We start from the raw sequence: 17696 nt of genomic DNA, 5'->3' as shown, positions 1-17696 counted from the left end.
AGGAGGGAAAAGCAGAAGTTCCTGAATGCTTCCTCTGTCTGTGGTCCAGGACACCAGGCTGGCCAAAGCAGAGTTGCCTGAGACTGCTCAGGGTGAGCGTTTCACTCCTCCAGCATGCCCATCAACCAGCTGTGGTACAGCAGTGCAGAGCCATTTCCAACCACAGCTGGGGCAGGTGGCCAGGGAAGGGGCAGGGTGTCCTTCCAGATGGACAAGAACTCCAAACAAGGCAGCACTGATAAAATGACAAAGGGGAGATCAGATCCTCAAGCAGTTAATAGTATCCAGCTGACACAGACTATGCAAATCTATATAACCCACAGACCCAAAGAAGCAATGGATTTGTTTATCCTTGAGCTACACCAAAAAGCTTCCAGAAATGTGTCAGCTCCCAAAGCAGCTGGATGCCCCTTTGCACAGGGACATGGGTTAGCTCTGGCACTCAGTGCCTCACTGAACAGCATTTTGAACAGCATTTGAAGAACAGAGGCTCCAACTTTACACATAGCAATAAACAGAAAACTTCATGGTAGTGATTAGGTGAGATTTTACAATCCATTTCATGCCCCCTAAGTTATAATACTGCACAAAGGTACAGCAGCTCAAGGTGCATTCTGCTCTCACATCCCCACAGAGCTCTGTGCAAAATCTCCAAGTGGGCTTTAGCAGAGGTGGCCAGGCCAAGAGCTGAAAGAAGTTCAGAGATGCAAAGCCCTGGGGGAATTTGAGATAGGGCTGCTGCCTACAGACAGCACAGAATAGGATGGCGCAATTTGAAGCAGCAGCGGCACTGAAAAGTTAAACAAATCTCACTTCAGCCTCTGGGCAGCCTCAGATCAGCTGATGACAAAAAAAGATTTGCTTGTGCTTGTGTACATCATGAAGATAAAAAAAGCTATTTGACCTCAAAGAAAAAAGTTGTCAGAAAAAAAATGTGCACTGTTGTGGTTTGTTTTGTGTTTGTTCTGTCTCCGAAATTGTTCACGTTAAAGGTCCTGCCCTATTTCCAGTTATCTGTCAATCCCTAAACCCCTCCCCAGTTACCATGGTTGTCGAATGTATCATTTTTGTTCCCCACCCCCGGTTGCCTGCCTGTCACTCGGCACCCCTGCCTCCTCTTCCAGAAGCTTCTGGCCAGGGTGTCGGGTGATTGGCTCAGGGGCCGGGGCCCCTCCCTCAGTGATACGCGATTGGTTCTGCTGTTGTGTCCATCCCCGATGTATCTTTTCCTTCCCTCTTCTGATTTGTCATCCTTCACCCCTCCCATCCCCTTTAAAACCCGGGGTTTTTTCCCCACCTTGCGGCTCTCAGCTCTCTTGTTCCTCGCTCCCCGTTCCCCCGATCCAATAAACCCATTTACCCTGAAGAAACTGAGAGACGCCTCTTCAATCCTGCGGCTCGGAGTATCATAGCGGCCAACATCCGTAAGGCAGGTTATTGCCTTAGGCGCATTACTCGACTTCATGTTGGGGAAGTGCCCCCTTGGCTGGAGACGGGCTGGTCATTTCTAGCCTGGGCGTATCTTTCCATCGGCCACACCGCTCCAGTGCACAATTTGGTGATGAATATAAATGCAGAATAGAGAGGGAAAAGTCCCTTCCCATGAAGCTGCAAGGTCTGTGTGCCTCTTAGATTCTCCTTTGGAGCATCCTCAGCTCCTGCCAGCTGTTTTACCTTGCCATGCCAAAATTATCCCACTTTTTCAGACCATGTGCTCATCAATCTTTGACAAGAAACAACTGATATAACAGCCTGACTTGCACAAGCCCTTGTTTTGTTTCTAAACTTCTTCCTACTGTCACCTCCTCTTTCCTCCTGTCACTGTGTTCTGAGTCTTGCCCTCTGCTGTAGCTCACTTTTCCCTTCTATGTCTACAGTGACTGAAAGCACAATTAAAATTTTCTGTGCAGCACACCTTTTCTCCCCTCCAGGAGAAAGATGGGAGCTTACTGTACATACATCATGGCAAGACATGAAGGACAGAATATCAAACACTGTTACTGTTCAAAAAAACTGATTTGAATACCAATTTCCATCCTGGTTGATTTTGCAGGAAGATGTTAGAGTCTCCTGTCAACATGCCCCCTGAAAAATAAGTCATTACATTGCCATAGACACATACTGATAAGAGTAGGCTCACACTTGCCTTCAACAGTGATTATCCTTGAATGTATACTAGTTTAAAAACCTAACCTAAAGCCTCAAAAATGTATTTTTGATCTCTGGATGTGGGAGAACAAAGGCTCAGGGTCACCAGGGTGCTGCTGAGTAGAGGGAGGGGAGATGACTGGCAGACAGGCAGCAAGCAGGGGCATTTGTTGGGATGGATTGGCCGGGTTTGTAGCTCCTGCCAGTGGCAGGACCTATCCAGGGAAGAAGCTGAGGATGCAGGTGGTAATCCACAGCTCCCATATACTGATTTTCATTCAACTATTTGCACCCTTTGTGTAGTGGAGCAAAGATCACCACATTACTCCCACCACATCCCAGATTATTGCTCCCAGTTTCATGGTAGCGCATCATGCCATGTAAATACTGATGCAGTGCTCCCACAGGACACCACAATCCTCAAATGCTAATTACCACTGAGCAGAAAAAGACAAGATTGTCCTACTTACAGCCATGCAACTGCCCTTAAGATGAATATGGTATTAGGAAACTTATGCCAAAGCTCTACAACCTTTTAAAGGACTTACTTTTTGGGGGATAGCATATCATAGGCTTCATCAGAGCACACTCTGAAAATGATTGCCACCACAGACACGCACTTGGAAAAAATTAAAAAGAAGTATCAAAAAATAACATGCAAGATTTAAAGATAGATTTGCAGCCTTATTGTAGCATCATTTAACTTCCACTTACACACAATGATTTATTTAAAAGTCCATCCTATTTTCTTCTCCAGATAAGACTTGTCTGAATTTCCCTGAATCCCCCACTGTCAGTGGGCAGCAAGTGTGGACAAAAAGAAGTCACACAACAGATTAACCTCACTGTGGTTGTTCAAAGCGAAGTGTAAGTCCAAGACTGGATCCTGGGTGAAAGGAAATCCTGATAAAACCAAAGACCAAATCCTTAATTCTGAGCTTGCTCACTGGACAAATGTAAGCATGAAATTAAAATAGCTTTGATACCAGTAAGTTGAAATCAGTGAGGTTGTACCTGTTTAGGTTATCCATTATTTTGGCCCTAGACTTGTATTCATGTGTTTCACTTTTGCTTGATGGATTTCAAGGGAAACAAAGACTTTATGTGGGATATAATTACATTTTGGTGGAGTATCTCCAGTTATTTTTCCAAAGGAAACTTCTGGGTGGGAAAACTTGACACTTGGAAAAGCATGCCAAAATTTAGCGCAAGTTTATATTTACCAAAGGAACATTTGACATTTCATTGATGCATCACAAAGAGAAACAAGGGACACACCTGACAGGATTATCTTGTAATGTAGTATTTTAAAACAAGCAATGGTACTGCCCAGCAGTAAGAAAAAGCAAAGCAAAGGCAGGAGAACTGAAAAGGAAAGAACTCCAATCCACAGAAAGTGTGAATATTACTCACAGCACAATGACACAATCCTTAGTCTCACAGTACAGGAGAAAGCTTGGACAAAAGCATATCCAAAATGCTGGATATTTTTCAATAGGTCAAGGTATATTCAGTGCAAATACAAAAGTGCTTTATTACCATTACATACCCTATCATCTTTTTTCAAAAATCAGCCATGCAAAAATTTTAGTGGGGTGATTTTAAATTTCTTTAGAGATGTTTTTGCTTTCGCTCCATATTATCATAACATGCCTTTCTCACACAACTTTAATGAGACCTCTAAAGACACAGTGGTTTTCTATCCCCATTTCTATCCCCATGGTTTTCTATCTCCAAACTACCATTCACAAAATGGATTGGAGCTTATCAGAGATTTGCACTATTTTTCAGTTTCCTATCTAAGCCAACCTCAACTTTCCTGGCAAATGATAATGAAAAAGACCATTAAGTAAAGCAATAAAGAGCAATATAAAAGCTCATTATAAGCCCAATTCATAAAATTACAAGCTGTAGTGTGCAGTATGCACAAGTAAAACTGAAAACCAAGTTCAAGCATACCAAACGAGATTATAAATTAGCTGTTGTTTTTCTGTCTGAGAAAAGCCATTCTTTAATGAGCTTGGAAACACAGCTAAATATTTTCTTTCATAAATTCAAGAAAAAGCCATACCACTTTTGAGACTTCTGCTGGGCAGCTTTTTCTCGTCTCCCTTTTCCTCTTTTAAATTTTAAATATTGCATAGGAACCATTTGCTCTGTGAGGTTCCCATAGTTAGGACCAAACCCTTCTCAGAGGAATTTTGGCACCTTATTAATTAGCTGGTTATGAGAAGGAGCTGTACTCTTTCAGTGACTCCTATTTCACCATCAGTAAAGTGTGATACCATAATAAATTTCCATCAAGCAAACTATTTCTGGTAATTCCCCCTAATTAACACCAGACTGCTAATAATAAATTAGGCCCTATGTGTTTCTGATATAACCAAGATCTTGTCTGAGCACAAGATATTAACCAACGTCCCAAGAAAGTAAAACTTGAACCTAAATTAAGCCTTTGCTGGTAAAAGGATTTATATGCAATTTTGTGAGAAACCCTTTGAAGATCTCATATAGGGCATTTTGACCAGCAAATATTTTGAGTGACAGAGAGATTTGTTCTGTGTTGAGCAGTGAAAGTGGATTTATTGTGAAAACACACCATTGCGTTTTAAGCCTATAAATCTTACACTGGATTACAGCATCTAATGAATGAATGACAGATCTCTTTTTTTTGTTGGTTGGTGCATTTTAATGTTACATGACGTTGTGATTGATAGAAACCAAACCTTTGCCATTAAAATGTCAAATGCAGACTTCATGCCTTTAAAAATTTGGCTTCTGGAGCTTAATGTACTGTTTGCAAATAGACTTGTGTTTGTCTCGCTCACAGCCTAAACACTGAAGGGGAGGCAAGTTTTCTGTAAAGTTGCCTCTAAATTTTATAGAGCGCTGTGCAGTGTTTTCCTTTGCCTGTGTAAATAAAGGTAAAAATACAACAGTGCTTTTGCCTGTTTAAGAGATGCTCAGCTAAGGGGATTCTTACCAGGCTGGTATTATCATGAAGGAACTGGCCCTGTCAGAACAGAAGTTAAGTGTCCCACGGTGACAACAGAGACTGCTGCATGCCAAGGCTGAGTATGGTATCAGACAAGGCTTGCCAGAGCAGGCAGTATTTCCTTGGACAGTGTCAACTTAGGAAAAACATTAAACCCTTCCAGAGAAACAGTGCAAGGTATTCTAGATGGGCAGCAGAATGGAGAAAGGATAGCAAAGAAACAGCAATTGGCCAATGTAAGTTTTACATTGTTACATATTCTACAGCATTCAACACAGTATTTATACCTCTGCATCCATCTTGAAAAAAAATGAAGAATCAGAGAGTCACCAAGGCTGAAGGGACCTTGCCTAGTCCAAGGGCTGTATCCACTCAGGTTTTGAGTATCTTCAAGTAGAAAGGCTCCACAATCTCTCTGGGCAACCTGTGCCAATGTTTACCACCCTCACAGTTGTCCTCTCGCTACATACCAAGCCTGGCTCTTTCTTGACTCCCCTATCCAGGTATTTGTACACATTGATGAGATCTCCCCTGAGTCCCCTCTTCTCCAGGCTGAGCAGTCCCAGGTCTCTCAGCCTCTCCTTGTATGACAAATTCTCCATGCCCCTTACCACCTTCCTCACTCTTTACTCCAGTACAGCCATGTCTCTGGTACTGCTGAGACCAGCACTGGACTCAGCTCTCCAGATGGGTCTCACCAAGGCTGAGCAGAGAAGGATAACTTCTCCCATCTGCTGGCAAGCCTCTGCCTAATGGACCCCAGGAGGCTGGTGGTCTTCCTTGGCTCAGAGGAGTTATCACTGGCTCATGGTCACCTTGGTGTCACCAGGACTCCCTGGTCCTTCCTTGTAAAAAAAAGCTAAAAAACCCATAAAACCTGGAGAATGAGCAGCTCAAATGCTATCTGTGTACAATCATGGCTTTCCTTTACTGGCTATGATTCAGGAAAAGGAAGTATCCAATGACCACAAAATAAGTGAAGACAGAGAATTTCAAGTTTTGAGTAGGGTTTATTTGCTTGTTATGTTTTTCAATTGTAATTAAAATTGCAAATGTGAACAGACAAAATTTAATGCCAAAGATTATTAAACACAAGCAAAGAAATCACCAGGACTTAACAGCTGGTAGCTTAGCATAAAACAATGTTTGCAAAGCAGCTGGCATGGCTAGATGATGCAAGTAGCTCTGTGAAGAAATAGGAACACAATTAACAGACCAACACACACTGAACCACAACTCAACTCCTGCTTTTATGTTAATGGCATTGTTATATTAAGCATTTATATTTACATGTAATCCTGAATTATTTCATTATAACATACTGAAACTGTCATCATGGATGAATTATTCACTTATAAAGACATTCTACCTCCAAACAGAGTTAAGCCAAATTCTCTCACAGGCAGTTTTGGAATAAAAACAATGACTGACTGAAAATGCATGCAAAGATCTACAGTAGTTAGGTAACTAATATATCTGTCCTGACTCTGTAACATTCCCTCATAACATTAATGCTGTAAGTGTGTTGTGTGAAAAGAAGTTGGGAATCTCACTGAATCCCCAAATGATTTTTTGCTATGTCAAGTCTGCATTCAAATGCACATTTATAATTATGTCTCTCAATGCATGTGCATACATGTGGATGTAGAAAGAAGTATATTTAAACACATACACTCAGACCCCAAAAGATTATAGAGGTAAAGGCAGGCTTAAAATAAAACAAAATAATACCAGGATGAAATAGTTCTAAACAACAACAACCAAAAATGTAATAAATATTCAGTGAGATATATGGCATTATTATAAAGTGCTCTACTAAAATCTCACTTATTAAAATAATGATAAAAATTATGTTCCTTTTAATTGATTTATATAATTTGGTAAAGCCATTAAATATTCATTATCTATCAGTGACTCTATGCTTCCTTTAAAATTTTAAACAAATAGATAAAAGCAGAAATTAAAAGGCAAAGCAGCTAAATGAAGCAGTTCTATTGGAGCCTTTCAGGCTTTTGTCTTCAAATTCTTTAACAACTGCAAAATTTCAAACCCTAGAGCATATGGATTAAAAATAAAATTCCAATTAAAATTATGAGGCTAAACAAAATTTAAATGGATTTTAAGGACAATGGCAAACTGAGAAGTTTTTATCCTACGTTAAAATGGCAAGGTTTGAATCGCAGAAATCACGGAACACCTTTTCCTGTGCATTTCCCCCTCTTTCCTCACACATGTGCAATAAAGCTCCACTGAAACCTAGTCCGTAGGTCTCATTTCTCCACATTCCACCTAATTTTAAAAGCAACCTGGATTATATGTTACTGTATCTTGTCCAGTCTCTTTCCACCCTTCTGTTTTTCAGCCAAATTCACAAAAGGGTAGTAGATCTACAAGAGTGTAAACATTTTAAACAGCTTTATACCGTACCACCAAATTTCTTATTTACCAACATTCGCCAAATTTACCAAATCTCTTCTGTACCACTGGAAGTTAAAAAAGAAACGTGGTAATATTGAATAAAAACAACTTCAGGAAATAAAGTGAAACAGTCCCACAATGTGAACCTGTCTCACTGAATTAATAAAAACCCAAATATTTTTTCATATTTCAGTACAGCAATTTTGGTTTTCTTTCCTCCTCTTTTGCTGATGCTCCTCATTACAATTGCTTTACTCAACCATAGCAATTTTTTTTTACTTTTTTATCCACGGTTTTATGGATAAAACGATCCCTTTAATCAGTAAAAAAACCCACCCCACAACAGCAAAACCAGTTAATGGTTATTTTTAATGTCTACTACTAGAAAGAGCACTAAAGACTAACAACTCAGCTCTGACAATCCAGTTGAATCAAACAGCATGTAAATTCAGTTTCCTTCAGGAATCTGCTCTGGTCCTGAGAGAGCCCCCTTCACTGTTGTGCAATTCTGCAGAAGCAAATTCACCCTGTGCCGAGGAGAACACCTCCTCCCTGGCTGCCTGCAATTGCTCCAATTAAACCAGTTAAGCCCTAATTTGAGGCTAAAGGGGACTGAGCTGGTGCACTGCTCTTGCACTGCCTCTCTGTGTGGATGCAAAATTCCTATCAAGCCACAGAATCAGCTGATCTGGCCAGCGGCAAATGCATAATGACAGCATTGTCTCTCTGCTCCCTTGCAAGATCTGAGAGGTACTGAGCTGCTTAAACCAATGGAATATCATTTAACAATACATTCCCTACATCTGGAAGAAAAGTGAAAAATAAATCCTTAACTAATAAAAATCCTCACAGCTGAGCAAGAAAGTTCAGTTTTCAGTACGATACCTGGCACACCACCAATATACATATTCATGAGCTACGTGGTAAAGAATGTACTGAGAAAAAACCAATGTCCTCAGCTGCACTTCAGCAGCTTCCCTCATTCAACACCAGAATCTCACATTCTGGATACAAAACGCTGTTACCTGCAGATTCAGCACAATTTCCCCTTTACAAGGCACTTAAAGCTACCTAAAACCTGAACTGCAAACAGAAGAGTTGAAATCCCTGCTCCCTTAAGATTTGATCTGACATTTTCATTCCATCAAACACACTCTCAGCAGCAGGGGATTTTGGCTTGTGTTCTGGTAGTACATGAGTTACAGAAAAGTATCCCATTTATGTTTTAAGTGACATCTTCTAAATATTCTTTTTTACCAGCATAGACACTTAAAAGCTTTGTAAAAACCCTCATCCCTTGCAAATCCATCAGAAATTCAAGTGCAAAGGCACAGGTACATGTAATTATATAGGAAGCTTCCCGAATACAAATATTAGATTTTAAAAAAAAAAGTTTTGGAACTATATATTTTGTGTAATCGCATCTTTACTTTGAGTTCTTTTTAATGGAGTTTAGCTGCAATACTTCTGGACACACTTTAAAAACATCACTGAAATAAAGTGATTGGGATTGCTGAATCCAAACTCCTTTTATTTCTTGAATAGCAGCAAGACTGAGACCTCTAATATCAGGTATTTACTTTTATAGATGCTTCACTTCTCATAATGAAACAGAGATAAATGTGGTCATAAAATCATGAAATACAGTAATGTGTGAAGCGCAGAGATAAGGACACTCAAATTGTTTGGCTTGGGTGCAATTCCTGATACCTTTCTTTTTATGAAGCAAAATCATAAATGATAAACACTCTGAAAAATTAGTGTGCAATCCTTTCTGCAAGTTTCCACATCACTTTTACATTTTAGAAAAATTTGGTTTAAATAATTTTAACCAATTATTGAACATGGACATTTTAACTTTTCTGCTCAGTACATTTGTTACACAAGACAAACTCCAAGTTTCAGATGTTGATAGAATGGGCGTGTTTCTTGCACAGTGGCTTGTCCTTCTTGGAGAAGAAAGTCTGTCCCTCCAAACTGTCACTACATACCTGAAATGGGGTAAGAAACAAAAGAACACCCAATTCAGATGGATTAATTACACCATAACCATTCAGAATGCCAAATCATGGTATGGTTGTATGCACAAATATATTCAAAGAGTAAGACTTACCCTTTCTTTTCAGAAAAAAGAATTACTTTTTAAAGTAAAACTAGTGGTTTGTGTAAGCATAACCTTTCTTAAGAGATGTTTAAGTAGGAGCAGAGTTAGATTCAGAATTTAAGAAAAAAAAAAAAAACCCAATCATTAATATTGGGGCTTCTCTTTAAGGTTTTTTTGGTCATATAATATTAGCAAGCAATACCTTGGCTACAGTGTTTTTATGTCAAAAGCACTCTTACTACTTTGGAAACACAGCCCATTCCCTTACAACCTTCCACACTTACTCCGAGGAAGTAAATGTCAAGGGTTAAATGCTGGGACACAGGGCTGCAATCCAGGACACCTTCGCTCGCACCCGTGCCAAAGGCTTACAATAGCAACACACCTTCCAAATAACTGGGAAAGCACTCTTTGTTTGGGCTCAAGGGGATTGAGGGAGGTTAGAGCTGTTAGCTCCCATATGGGTCAGGCTAGCACTGCTGCCAGCGTTTGTTTAAAGGCAGACCAGCTTTACTTACGGAGCATACAAAGCAGGTGTCATGCCAAGTGTGGCCCAGGGTTTCAAGAAACCTGTCTCCAGCTTCAATGGGGAATTCACAGCCGTGGCACATTGTACCAAAGAGGGCATAGTAATCTGCAAAGAGATACAAACAGCTCTTAAAGCATATGCAGAAAAGCAGGACTGACCCTTTTGAGAGCTTTATTCTTTCACTGGCAGTACGTTTGGACTTGCTTAAGTTTATTAGACTGAGTATACTGAATAAAGAGCTCCTAGATCGAAGGGAGCTGGGATGTTGTCTTCTTGCTAATTCAGTTATCTTCCTCATCCTTTCAAGTGGGCAATGCTTCTATCTTCCTGGTGTTTCATTTCCTTGAGATCAACAGTGGGCTGGAGTGGGGGAAATGCACTCTTTGAGAGCACCCACGTGAACTCTACATGTTCCTTATGTTCTCTCCAACTCTGCTTTGAAACCACACCCCAGCTGTTCACACTACAGACCTTCTCAGGGAGTAATGAACTCTGACCTACATTCTGGTACAATTTTTGCCCCAGACTGCACCACTCAAAACCATGTAATCATTAGCCTTCTGTCTTAATTAGAGTCCAGAAATTTGGATCAAGTCAGAATTTCTAGTCACTAAAGTACGTTACATGACTTTAAAAAAATAACCAACAAAAAAAACCCCAACAAAACAAACCAACAAACCCTTACTCCTCATTACTATGAAGAAGCTTCTCTAGCAATCTCAGGGAGCAGGGACTAAAACAAATGGCATTGAACCATTAATTTTCCTCTGCCCAAGTTGTCTGGTCTTTTTCACGTATTTCAACTCTCAAACACCCCGTTCTAGGAAGCAAATGTTTTATTCCTGCAGAGATAGCAGTGACATTAGTGCTATAACATGAGAGAATTTGGGACCAGCACACCACCATGGCAAACATGTCATGCAACATTATGTCCTCATAAGATGAGCTACAGTCAAAGTGACAGCCATAATGAAGCTTTGGACTCCATCTACCAGTAACAGAGTGTTACTACCATAGTTACACTCTGCCTCTGACAGGGAAATTAGATGCCAGGGGTCATTTTCAAAGGAGAATTATAAGGGGTGGGAAGCTCGGTAGAATTGGATTTTGTTTCTCACCTAGACTGTACACATCTGCTGAAGCTCTAATGCTTACTGCAGCAGAGCCCAGAGAGGATCATCAGCTGTGCCAAGCCCAAGAGAAAAGTCCTGGTTTTGTTTCCTAAGATAGTATTTTGTGTGATGACCTCCCTGAAAATGAATCATTATAGGAGACATCTCAACAGGATGGGGAACACAAGTGCTCTAGAATACCAAAGCCCTTGATAGCTGCTGGTGGCAAGAAACTGCTTCACTGATCACCTCTATTAATCCATGCTACTGGAATGAATTTTTAAGTGTTTAAAAAGAATGACAAAAACATCAAATGGTAGGAGAGACCTGTGCAAAACCCCTGAAGGGAACAGCCTCATGACTGTACTCTTTCAGCTCTTTACATTTGTGGTCATACAGAATCTTACTGATATTTTCCTGGTGCCAGCAGTTAAAACCTTTTGTTAGTTGGCCTGTGGTTGTGTTGATAAGTTTATTGGCTTTTCTTCTGAAGAAAGAGCAGTAGATAAGGCAGAATGAAGGGCATCAGCTTTCTTTTGCATGCTTGAATTGCGATACCACAGAAGCCTTCCAAGGCAGACTTCTTACATTGTCACATATCAGTGCTTCCTGCACACAGCATTTTCAAAACTAGGCTACTGACTCTGCACTTAAAAAATGTTCAAAGTTGTAGATATCCAGACTTTTATTTTAATTTTAGCCTCAACATCTAAACCCAGAACATTCTGCAGATTAATCCCCCTTTAATACTAATAGCTGATGCTGTTATAATTTCAAATACAGATTTAAAATTAGAACTCTCCTTTGCACTAGGAAGAAGGAAAGTTGGCAGTGACATTTACTCCTTATTTCTTTAAAATTAGTCATAGACTCAAAACTCCAGCTGGACTGAAAGTCTTTGAAAAATTAATATAACTCAAATTAACATCTAGTTAGTGAGCCAGAGCCATTACAAAGTATCACTGCCAATAACACCTCACAGATTGTGTCTGCATTAACTTGCACTAGCAACTTTTTATCTCAGAAATAAACTTTGCAAGAAGTGTAGTATACTTGACATCTTACCACAGTTTTTCCCACTCACAGTATAGAAAGGCACATTTTGCACAGGAATTGTAACAGTAGCACAAATCAATGCACTGCACAACATGTGGGTCATTTGGTGGCAGGAACAAGAATTGAACCTTAAGAGAACAAATCCTGTCATGAGCTTTCCACCCAAAGGGGAGTTATTGATTCCTCCAGTACTATTTTTGAATCATCAAATGGTTTCAGGATTAGGGGCTTCACATGGCTTCAGGATGAAATTTCACCGTGCTGTCACTCTGGAGGATGCCACTCATATACCCGTTTCCTCTGCTGCTCCACAAATTCAATAGGAGCAACACCCTACCCTACATTTGTCACCAAGTTAGCAATAACCTACTGTGTCCTTTTGTATCAGCCAACATCTCATTAAAGCAGCTCTTACAAGAGAAATTTTGGATAAATTGGCCTACTTCCCTCATGCTTACAGTACCTAGCACTCTCCCTGGCATGCGCTGTGAACAACTCTGGGATCAGCTCAGAAGGAAATCTAAGAGGTCATTAGAATTTCATGCTAAATCTTTTCTAGCCAATCCATTTCTACAAATTGCAATGTTTCTAAGAGTAGAAGGAAAACTATAACAAGGGTCCAACTGACAGCTCCAACACAGCATGAACTGTGAAAACAGATAATTTTGATACAATTTTCTCTCTTTTTCCATTTTGTGGGAATTCTTTTACAAATTGCTTATTTCTTTCCTAGCTCAGAAGGGTACATGGAAAGTTTTAAGCGAACTAGAAAACCAACTTAAATAAACACTGTTCAAACTAATAATAATAGGCTGACAAGAGGCTCAGCATGGCCTGGCAATGTCCACTCACAGCCCAGAAAGCCACCTGTATCCTGGGCTACACCACAAGAGGAGTGGCCAGCAGGCAAAGGAGGGATTCTGAGCCATCTACTTCACTGGAAGTCCCGCATCCAGCTGTAGGGCTCCCAAGATGGGATGGATGTGGACCTGCTGGAGCAAGTCCAGAGAAGGTGACACAGATGCTCAGAGGAATGGAGCACTACTCCTTTGAGGAAATGCTCAAAGAATTGTGGTTGTTCAGCCCAGGAGAAGGCTCCAAGCAGACCTTACAGCACCTTCCAGTATCTGAAGGGGGCCTAGAGGAAAGCTGTAGAGGGACATTTTATAGGACAAGGGGGAATAGCTTTAAGCTGAAAGAGTACACTTATATTTGATAATAGGAATATGTGAGGGTGGTGAGGTGCTGGAACAGGTTTCCCAGAACAGCAGTGGATTCCCCATTTCTGGAGATGTTCGAGGCCAGCTGGATGGGGCTTTGAGCAGCACGGTCTAGTGGGAGGCATTGGCAGAGGGGTTGGAACCAGATGATCTTTAAGGTCCCTTCCAACCCAAACTATTTTATGATTTTATAAAAAATGTTATGATTAGCTGGAAGTGCTAAAAACCAAACCAGAAATGCTATGAATTTCTAGGCCACATTGTGCATGTAATATTGCTCATCCATCAGGCTTTCAAGTGCTCTAACTGTATCACTGTATCTTTCCCCTGACAGATTTTTATCCTTGATCCTGCAAAAAACTATCTGGACAGACTGCTTACTCTTGGAAGCCCCTCAGGCTGTGAATAAGGCTATTCAGAGAAAACCACATTACTCCACTGGCATTTGCTTGTGTTTGGTAAATAAGCAGATTCACATAAACTTCAGATTACTTTAAAGCCCGTCAGAAAGTCACCCTAAAACTAATACTTTGATCTATCACTGATACTCCAGCTGAGGACTTGACAGGAATAGGTAAAAATCAGTGACAGGAAGCCTGCTGCTGCTGAAGCTGATGAAGGAATCCTCACCAACTCCTCCTGCTGCAAACTAAAGTGTCTACAGCAGCAGTTATTGCTTTGAATTGACATATCAAAGTTACGTGAAATTGCTGGGGCGCTTCTAATGTGTAGCTTGAGAAAAGGGAATTATTTTTTTTCCCCAACCTTACTGAGCTTTGCTTTCCTGCACAGCAGCAGTAAACTTTGGTTGTGTTGCTTCTTACCCGTCTCACAGTAGGGATCACCATCTTCTAAGTGAAAAACATTATTGCGGATGGGGTTATGACAGGCCACACACACAAAGCAGGAAACGTGCCAAGTTTGTTTCAAAGCATTTATTACTTCCTGTGGGGATTAGAAAAAGTGTTAGGAACACATTATTTCGATGTGATGACTAGAATTGTGGTAGCCATGCCTCCACACTTGATTCATTTCAAGAATACTTCGTTTCCTGCTGCTACTTTGAAAATAGGCTGTGCACACAAGTTCTGCAATGTTAAACTTAATGAGGTGCTTTATTTATGGTACATCTCCTTATTTTTCATGAGCAATCCTTTGGGGTCTTTGGAAGGTTTGACATAGAGTTGGACATATTTTAACAACTCATTTGTTCACATTCTTAATTTTAATCAGGATCTCACCCATAATGGGCTCCTGAAATAAGAATGGCGCATCTCTCCCTTCTCTTGAAGTCCGTGAATAGTTAATCAGAAGACATCACACAGAAATTACGACTGCTCTGTGCTGTTTTGGGAGATGCTATAGCACCAAATATGACTTGAGAATTGTGCTGCCAGAGCCCTGCATGACCCCAGTTACACAAGAACGCAGACACATTGCTCTCTGCAGTGAAACAGCAGCCGATCGGCTGGCAGGCTCAAATGAGCAATATCAGTACCCAGTAGGAGAACGCGTCTTTCCATCATCATTAACACTGGGAATATTTCACTGCTTCTCATCTAGCAAGCAGTGTGTTCTTAATACTCAGTTGACCTAAGGAGATTTTTTCTTTTTACTTCCCTCCCCCACTTCTCCCTTCCCATTCTGTAAAAAGCTGCCAATTAAAAGCATGTTGCTCAGGAAAATTTGGTACTGAACAGCTTCACAAAAACAGGAGCTGAGCTTAGGAGAGCCAAGAAGCCTACAGCAACTTCTCTCAAAGACCTTGAAAAGGTTCAACATTAGAAGATCCAAAGGTGTATTTTGTATGTGATGAGAGCAAAAAAGGTGTGTCAAGAGTATATTTGAAAGAATGAAGACTGGGCCAGGTAAAATGGAATTTCATAGCAGAGAGGCACTGAACACTCTGATTATTGCTCTCACCAAAGAACAGGCCACTTGCTGGTCACTTACCCCAAGGATCTTCCTCTGGCACTTCGAACACTCAGGGGCAAAGAACTTCTCATAGCAGACCTCACAATACAGCATCCCTTTCTCTTCCACAAATCCTATGTAGGCCATGGAGGTTTTGCAGTGGGCACAATTAAACTCCTCTGGATGCCATGACTTTCCCAAAGCCACCAAGAAGGGTCCTCTGATTAGAAAGAAGAGATATTGTCAGCAAAAGCACTTGGACTGGCTTCTGCAAAAGCTGTTAATAGATTTTTCTGCAAAAGCTCTGTGCCATTATGACACTGTTCATACACATACATTGCTACATCCCTCTTTCCTCCTTCAGGCTCTAAGAAAGCTCCGAGTGTTGACTGTATCCATCTCCATTGAACTCTCTCCTAGAAATGCCTGCCCACAATAAACACAAATTCTTTTCACTTCACTGCATTTCAGAAATCTTATTTTAGAACTACATTAAATACAGTGCTGAAGCGTCTGCCAGGGAAGTGAAGAAGAAGAATGTTTTCCATGTTCCCAATTCCATCTATTGCAAAGAGATATTTGACTCAGTGACATGATCAGCTCTCCTATAGTCTGCCTTCATATTGAGACTACAAATATAAGTAGACTTGACCCCACTAGCAGCAGATAACATCAGTTTCTTCTGAGACAAAAATTCAAATTTTCGTTCCTATCCAAAAAGTTTCTTACAGTATAATCCATCCTAATTATATGAGGATTTTTTTTGTACTAAAATAGGTCCATTTTTTTCCAAACACGCAGCTTCCTCTATCATTTGCAAATGCAAAAAAACTATACTTTTAATAGCATTTGTCTGTTTAATGCAATGCAGTTAATATGAAAAGAAACTTATCCATTTTTCAGTCAACAAAAAATTCTCAGTTTGTAACTCATGAATCCCAGGTATGTATCATTGTCTCTATATTCATCTGAAAATATATTCAGTATGTTAATCTCTTTAGTGAACATATTTACTTTAAAGAGGTGCCTCCAAGGTCCTACCAACACTCAACTTTCCAGAATTTAGGTTTCAGATGAACTTTGTGGTTCATCTCCCTCACCAGATTTCCTGTTTTTCGAACACACTTAATAAAGATGTAATTCTTTCAAGTAGTGAAAAGTGAAAAGATGTAATTCTTACTTTTTTTTTTCTGATCTAATGCTGCACTTAAGAAAAAAACTGAAAGGTACTAATATGACCACCTGCTGCTAAACATTTTTTTGGAATTCAAGTAATCTACAAGAACATTTTTGTCTAAGATTTTCATACGAACAAAAAAACAGCAATAAATTAAAAAAACCAAACAAATAAGATAAAAACAAACACCCCCCTCCTCAATCCACTCTGAAATTTGCTTATGTTGACTCTAAAATTGAAATATAAGTGGGCTGAGGACAGAGGGCAATTTCATCAAGGATAGAGTGTAAAGACTGTAATTTCTCTTATACATTTTCTCTGGCAATGCTATGTATTTTCAGCAGGATGAGAAGTCCAAGACAAGGGACTTACACAGACTTAGGATAGACTGAAAGATTTAGGATAACTCAGAGACCTTGTAAGATGATGAACATACTTAGTCTGGGCCAGTTTCTTTTATTTACCCCTGTTTATTGGAGGGAACAGAGTGGAAAAGGGCTCCTGAAGAGAAGCTTTAAGGAGGGAGCTGGGGCTGAGTGCAGCTCTCCAGCCCCTCTCCCAGCGGATGCCTGAGCAGTGCAAACACTGACCTAACCCGATACCCTCCCACTGCTCTACAAGCACCTTTTTACATCAATGCCCTCTCAGTTATGTACTGATCAAACAATACAAGCCCTTATGTACAACAAAGTGCCCTCAGAGCGCTGTGTCAGCATAGGCTAATTTAACAGATTCATTAACACGGGGCTGACACTAAAGACACTCTCCCGGCTCCAGGTGGGATTGAGTTTCTGGCCATCTGCACTGAAATGACAGGCTCAGCTCTGCAATGGGAAGCAGGCATGCCAGCAACAGGAGGAGAAGGAATTTTTACATCTGCTGCATTTAGCTCTCCAGAGTTTACAGCCGTGACATGTTGAGGTCAGCCACTCAGGACAGTGCACAGGAACGCAGACAGACCAGGAACAGCCTGAGAGCACACCTACAGAGTTCCTCTCCCAAAGGCCCCAGACAGCTGGGGCT

The 17696-nt window shown here is 40.5% G+C and overlaps 1 protein-coding gene across 3 annotated transcripts in view; it reads right to left on the bottom strand.

The window, feature by feature from the left end:
• Positions 1-6133: 6133 nt before the first annotated feature.
• The window catches only part of PDLIM5 (PDZ and LIM domain 5), a 127016-nt gene continuing 115453 nt past the window's right edge, over positions 6134-17696 (bottom strand). For all 3 annotated transcript variants that reach the window (XM_066548059.1, XM_066548060.1, XM_066548061.1), the window contains 4 exons: positions 15536-15716; positions 14407-14527; positions 10184-10299; positions 6134-9552 (listed from right to left, as the gene is read on the bottom strand). In XM_066548059.1, the coding sequence (XP_066404156.1) occupies positions 9463-9552; positions 10184-10299; positions 14407-14527; positions 15536-15716 (508 nt within the window). In that variant the 3' untranslated portion in view covers positions 6134-9462. The remainder of the gene's footprint in view (positions 9553-10183; positions 10300-14406; positions 14528-15535; positions 15717-17696) is intronic.

The sequence above is a fragment of the Molothrus aeneus genome, chromosome 4 (assembly GCF_037042795.1).
Source record: "Molothrus aeneus isolate 106 chromosome 4, BPBGC_Maene_1.0, whole genome shotgun sequence".
Lineage (NCBI taxonomy): Eukaryota > Metazoa > Chordata > Aves > Passeriformes > Icteridae > Molothrus > Molothrus aeneus.
This window is presented reverse-complemented; position numbering and strand designations above follow the sequence as displayed.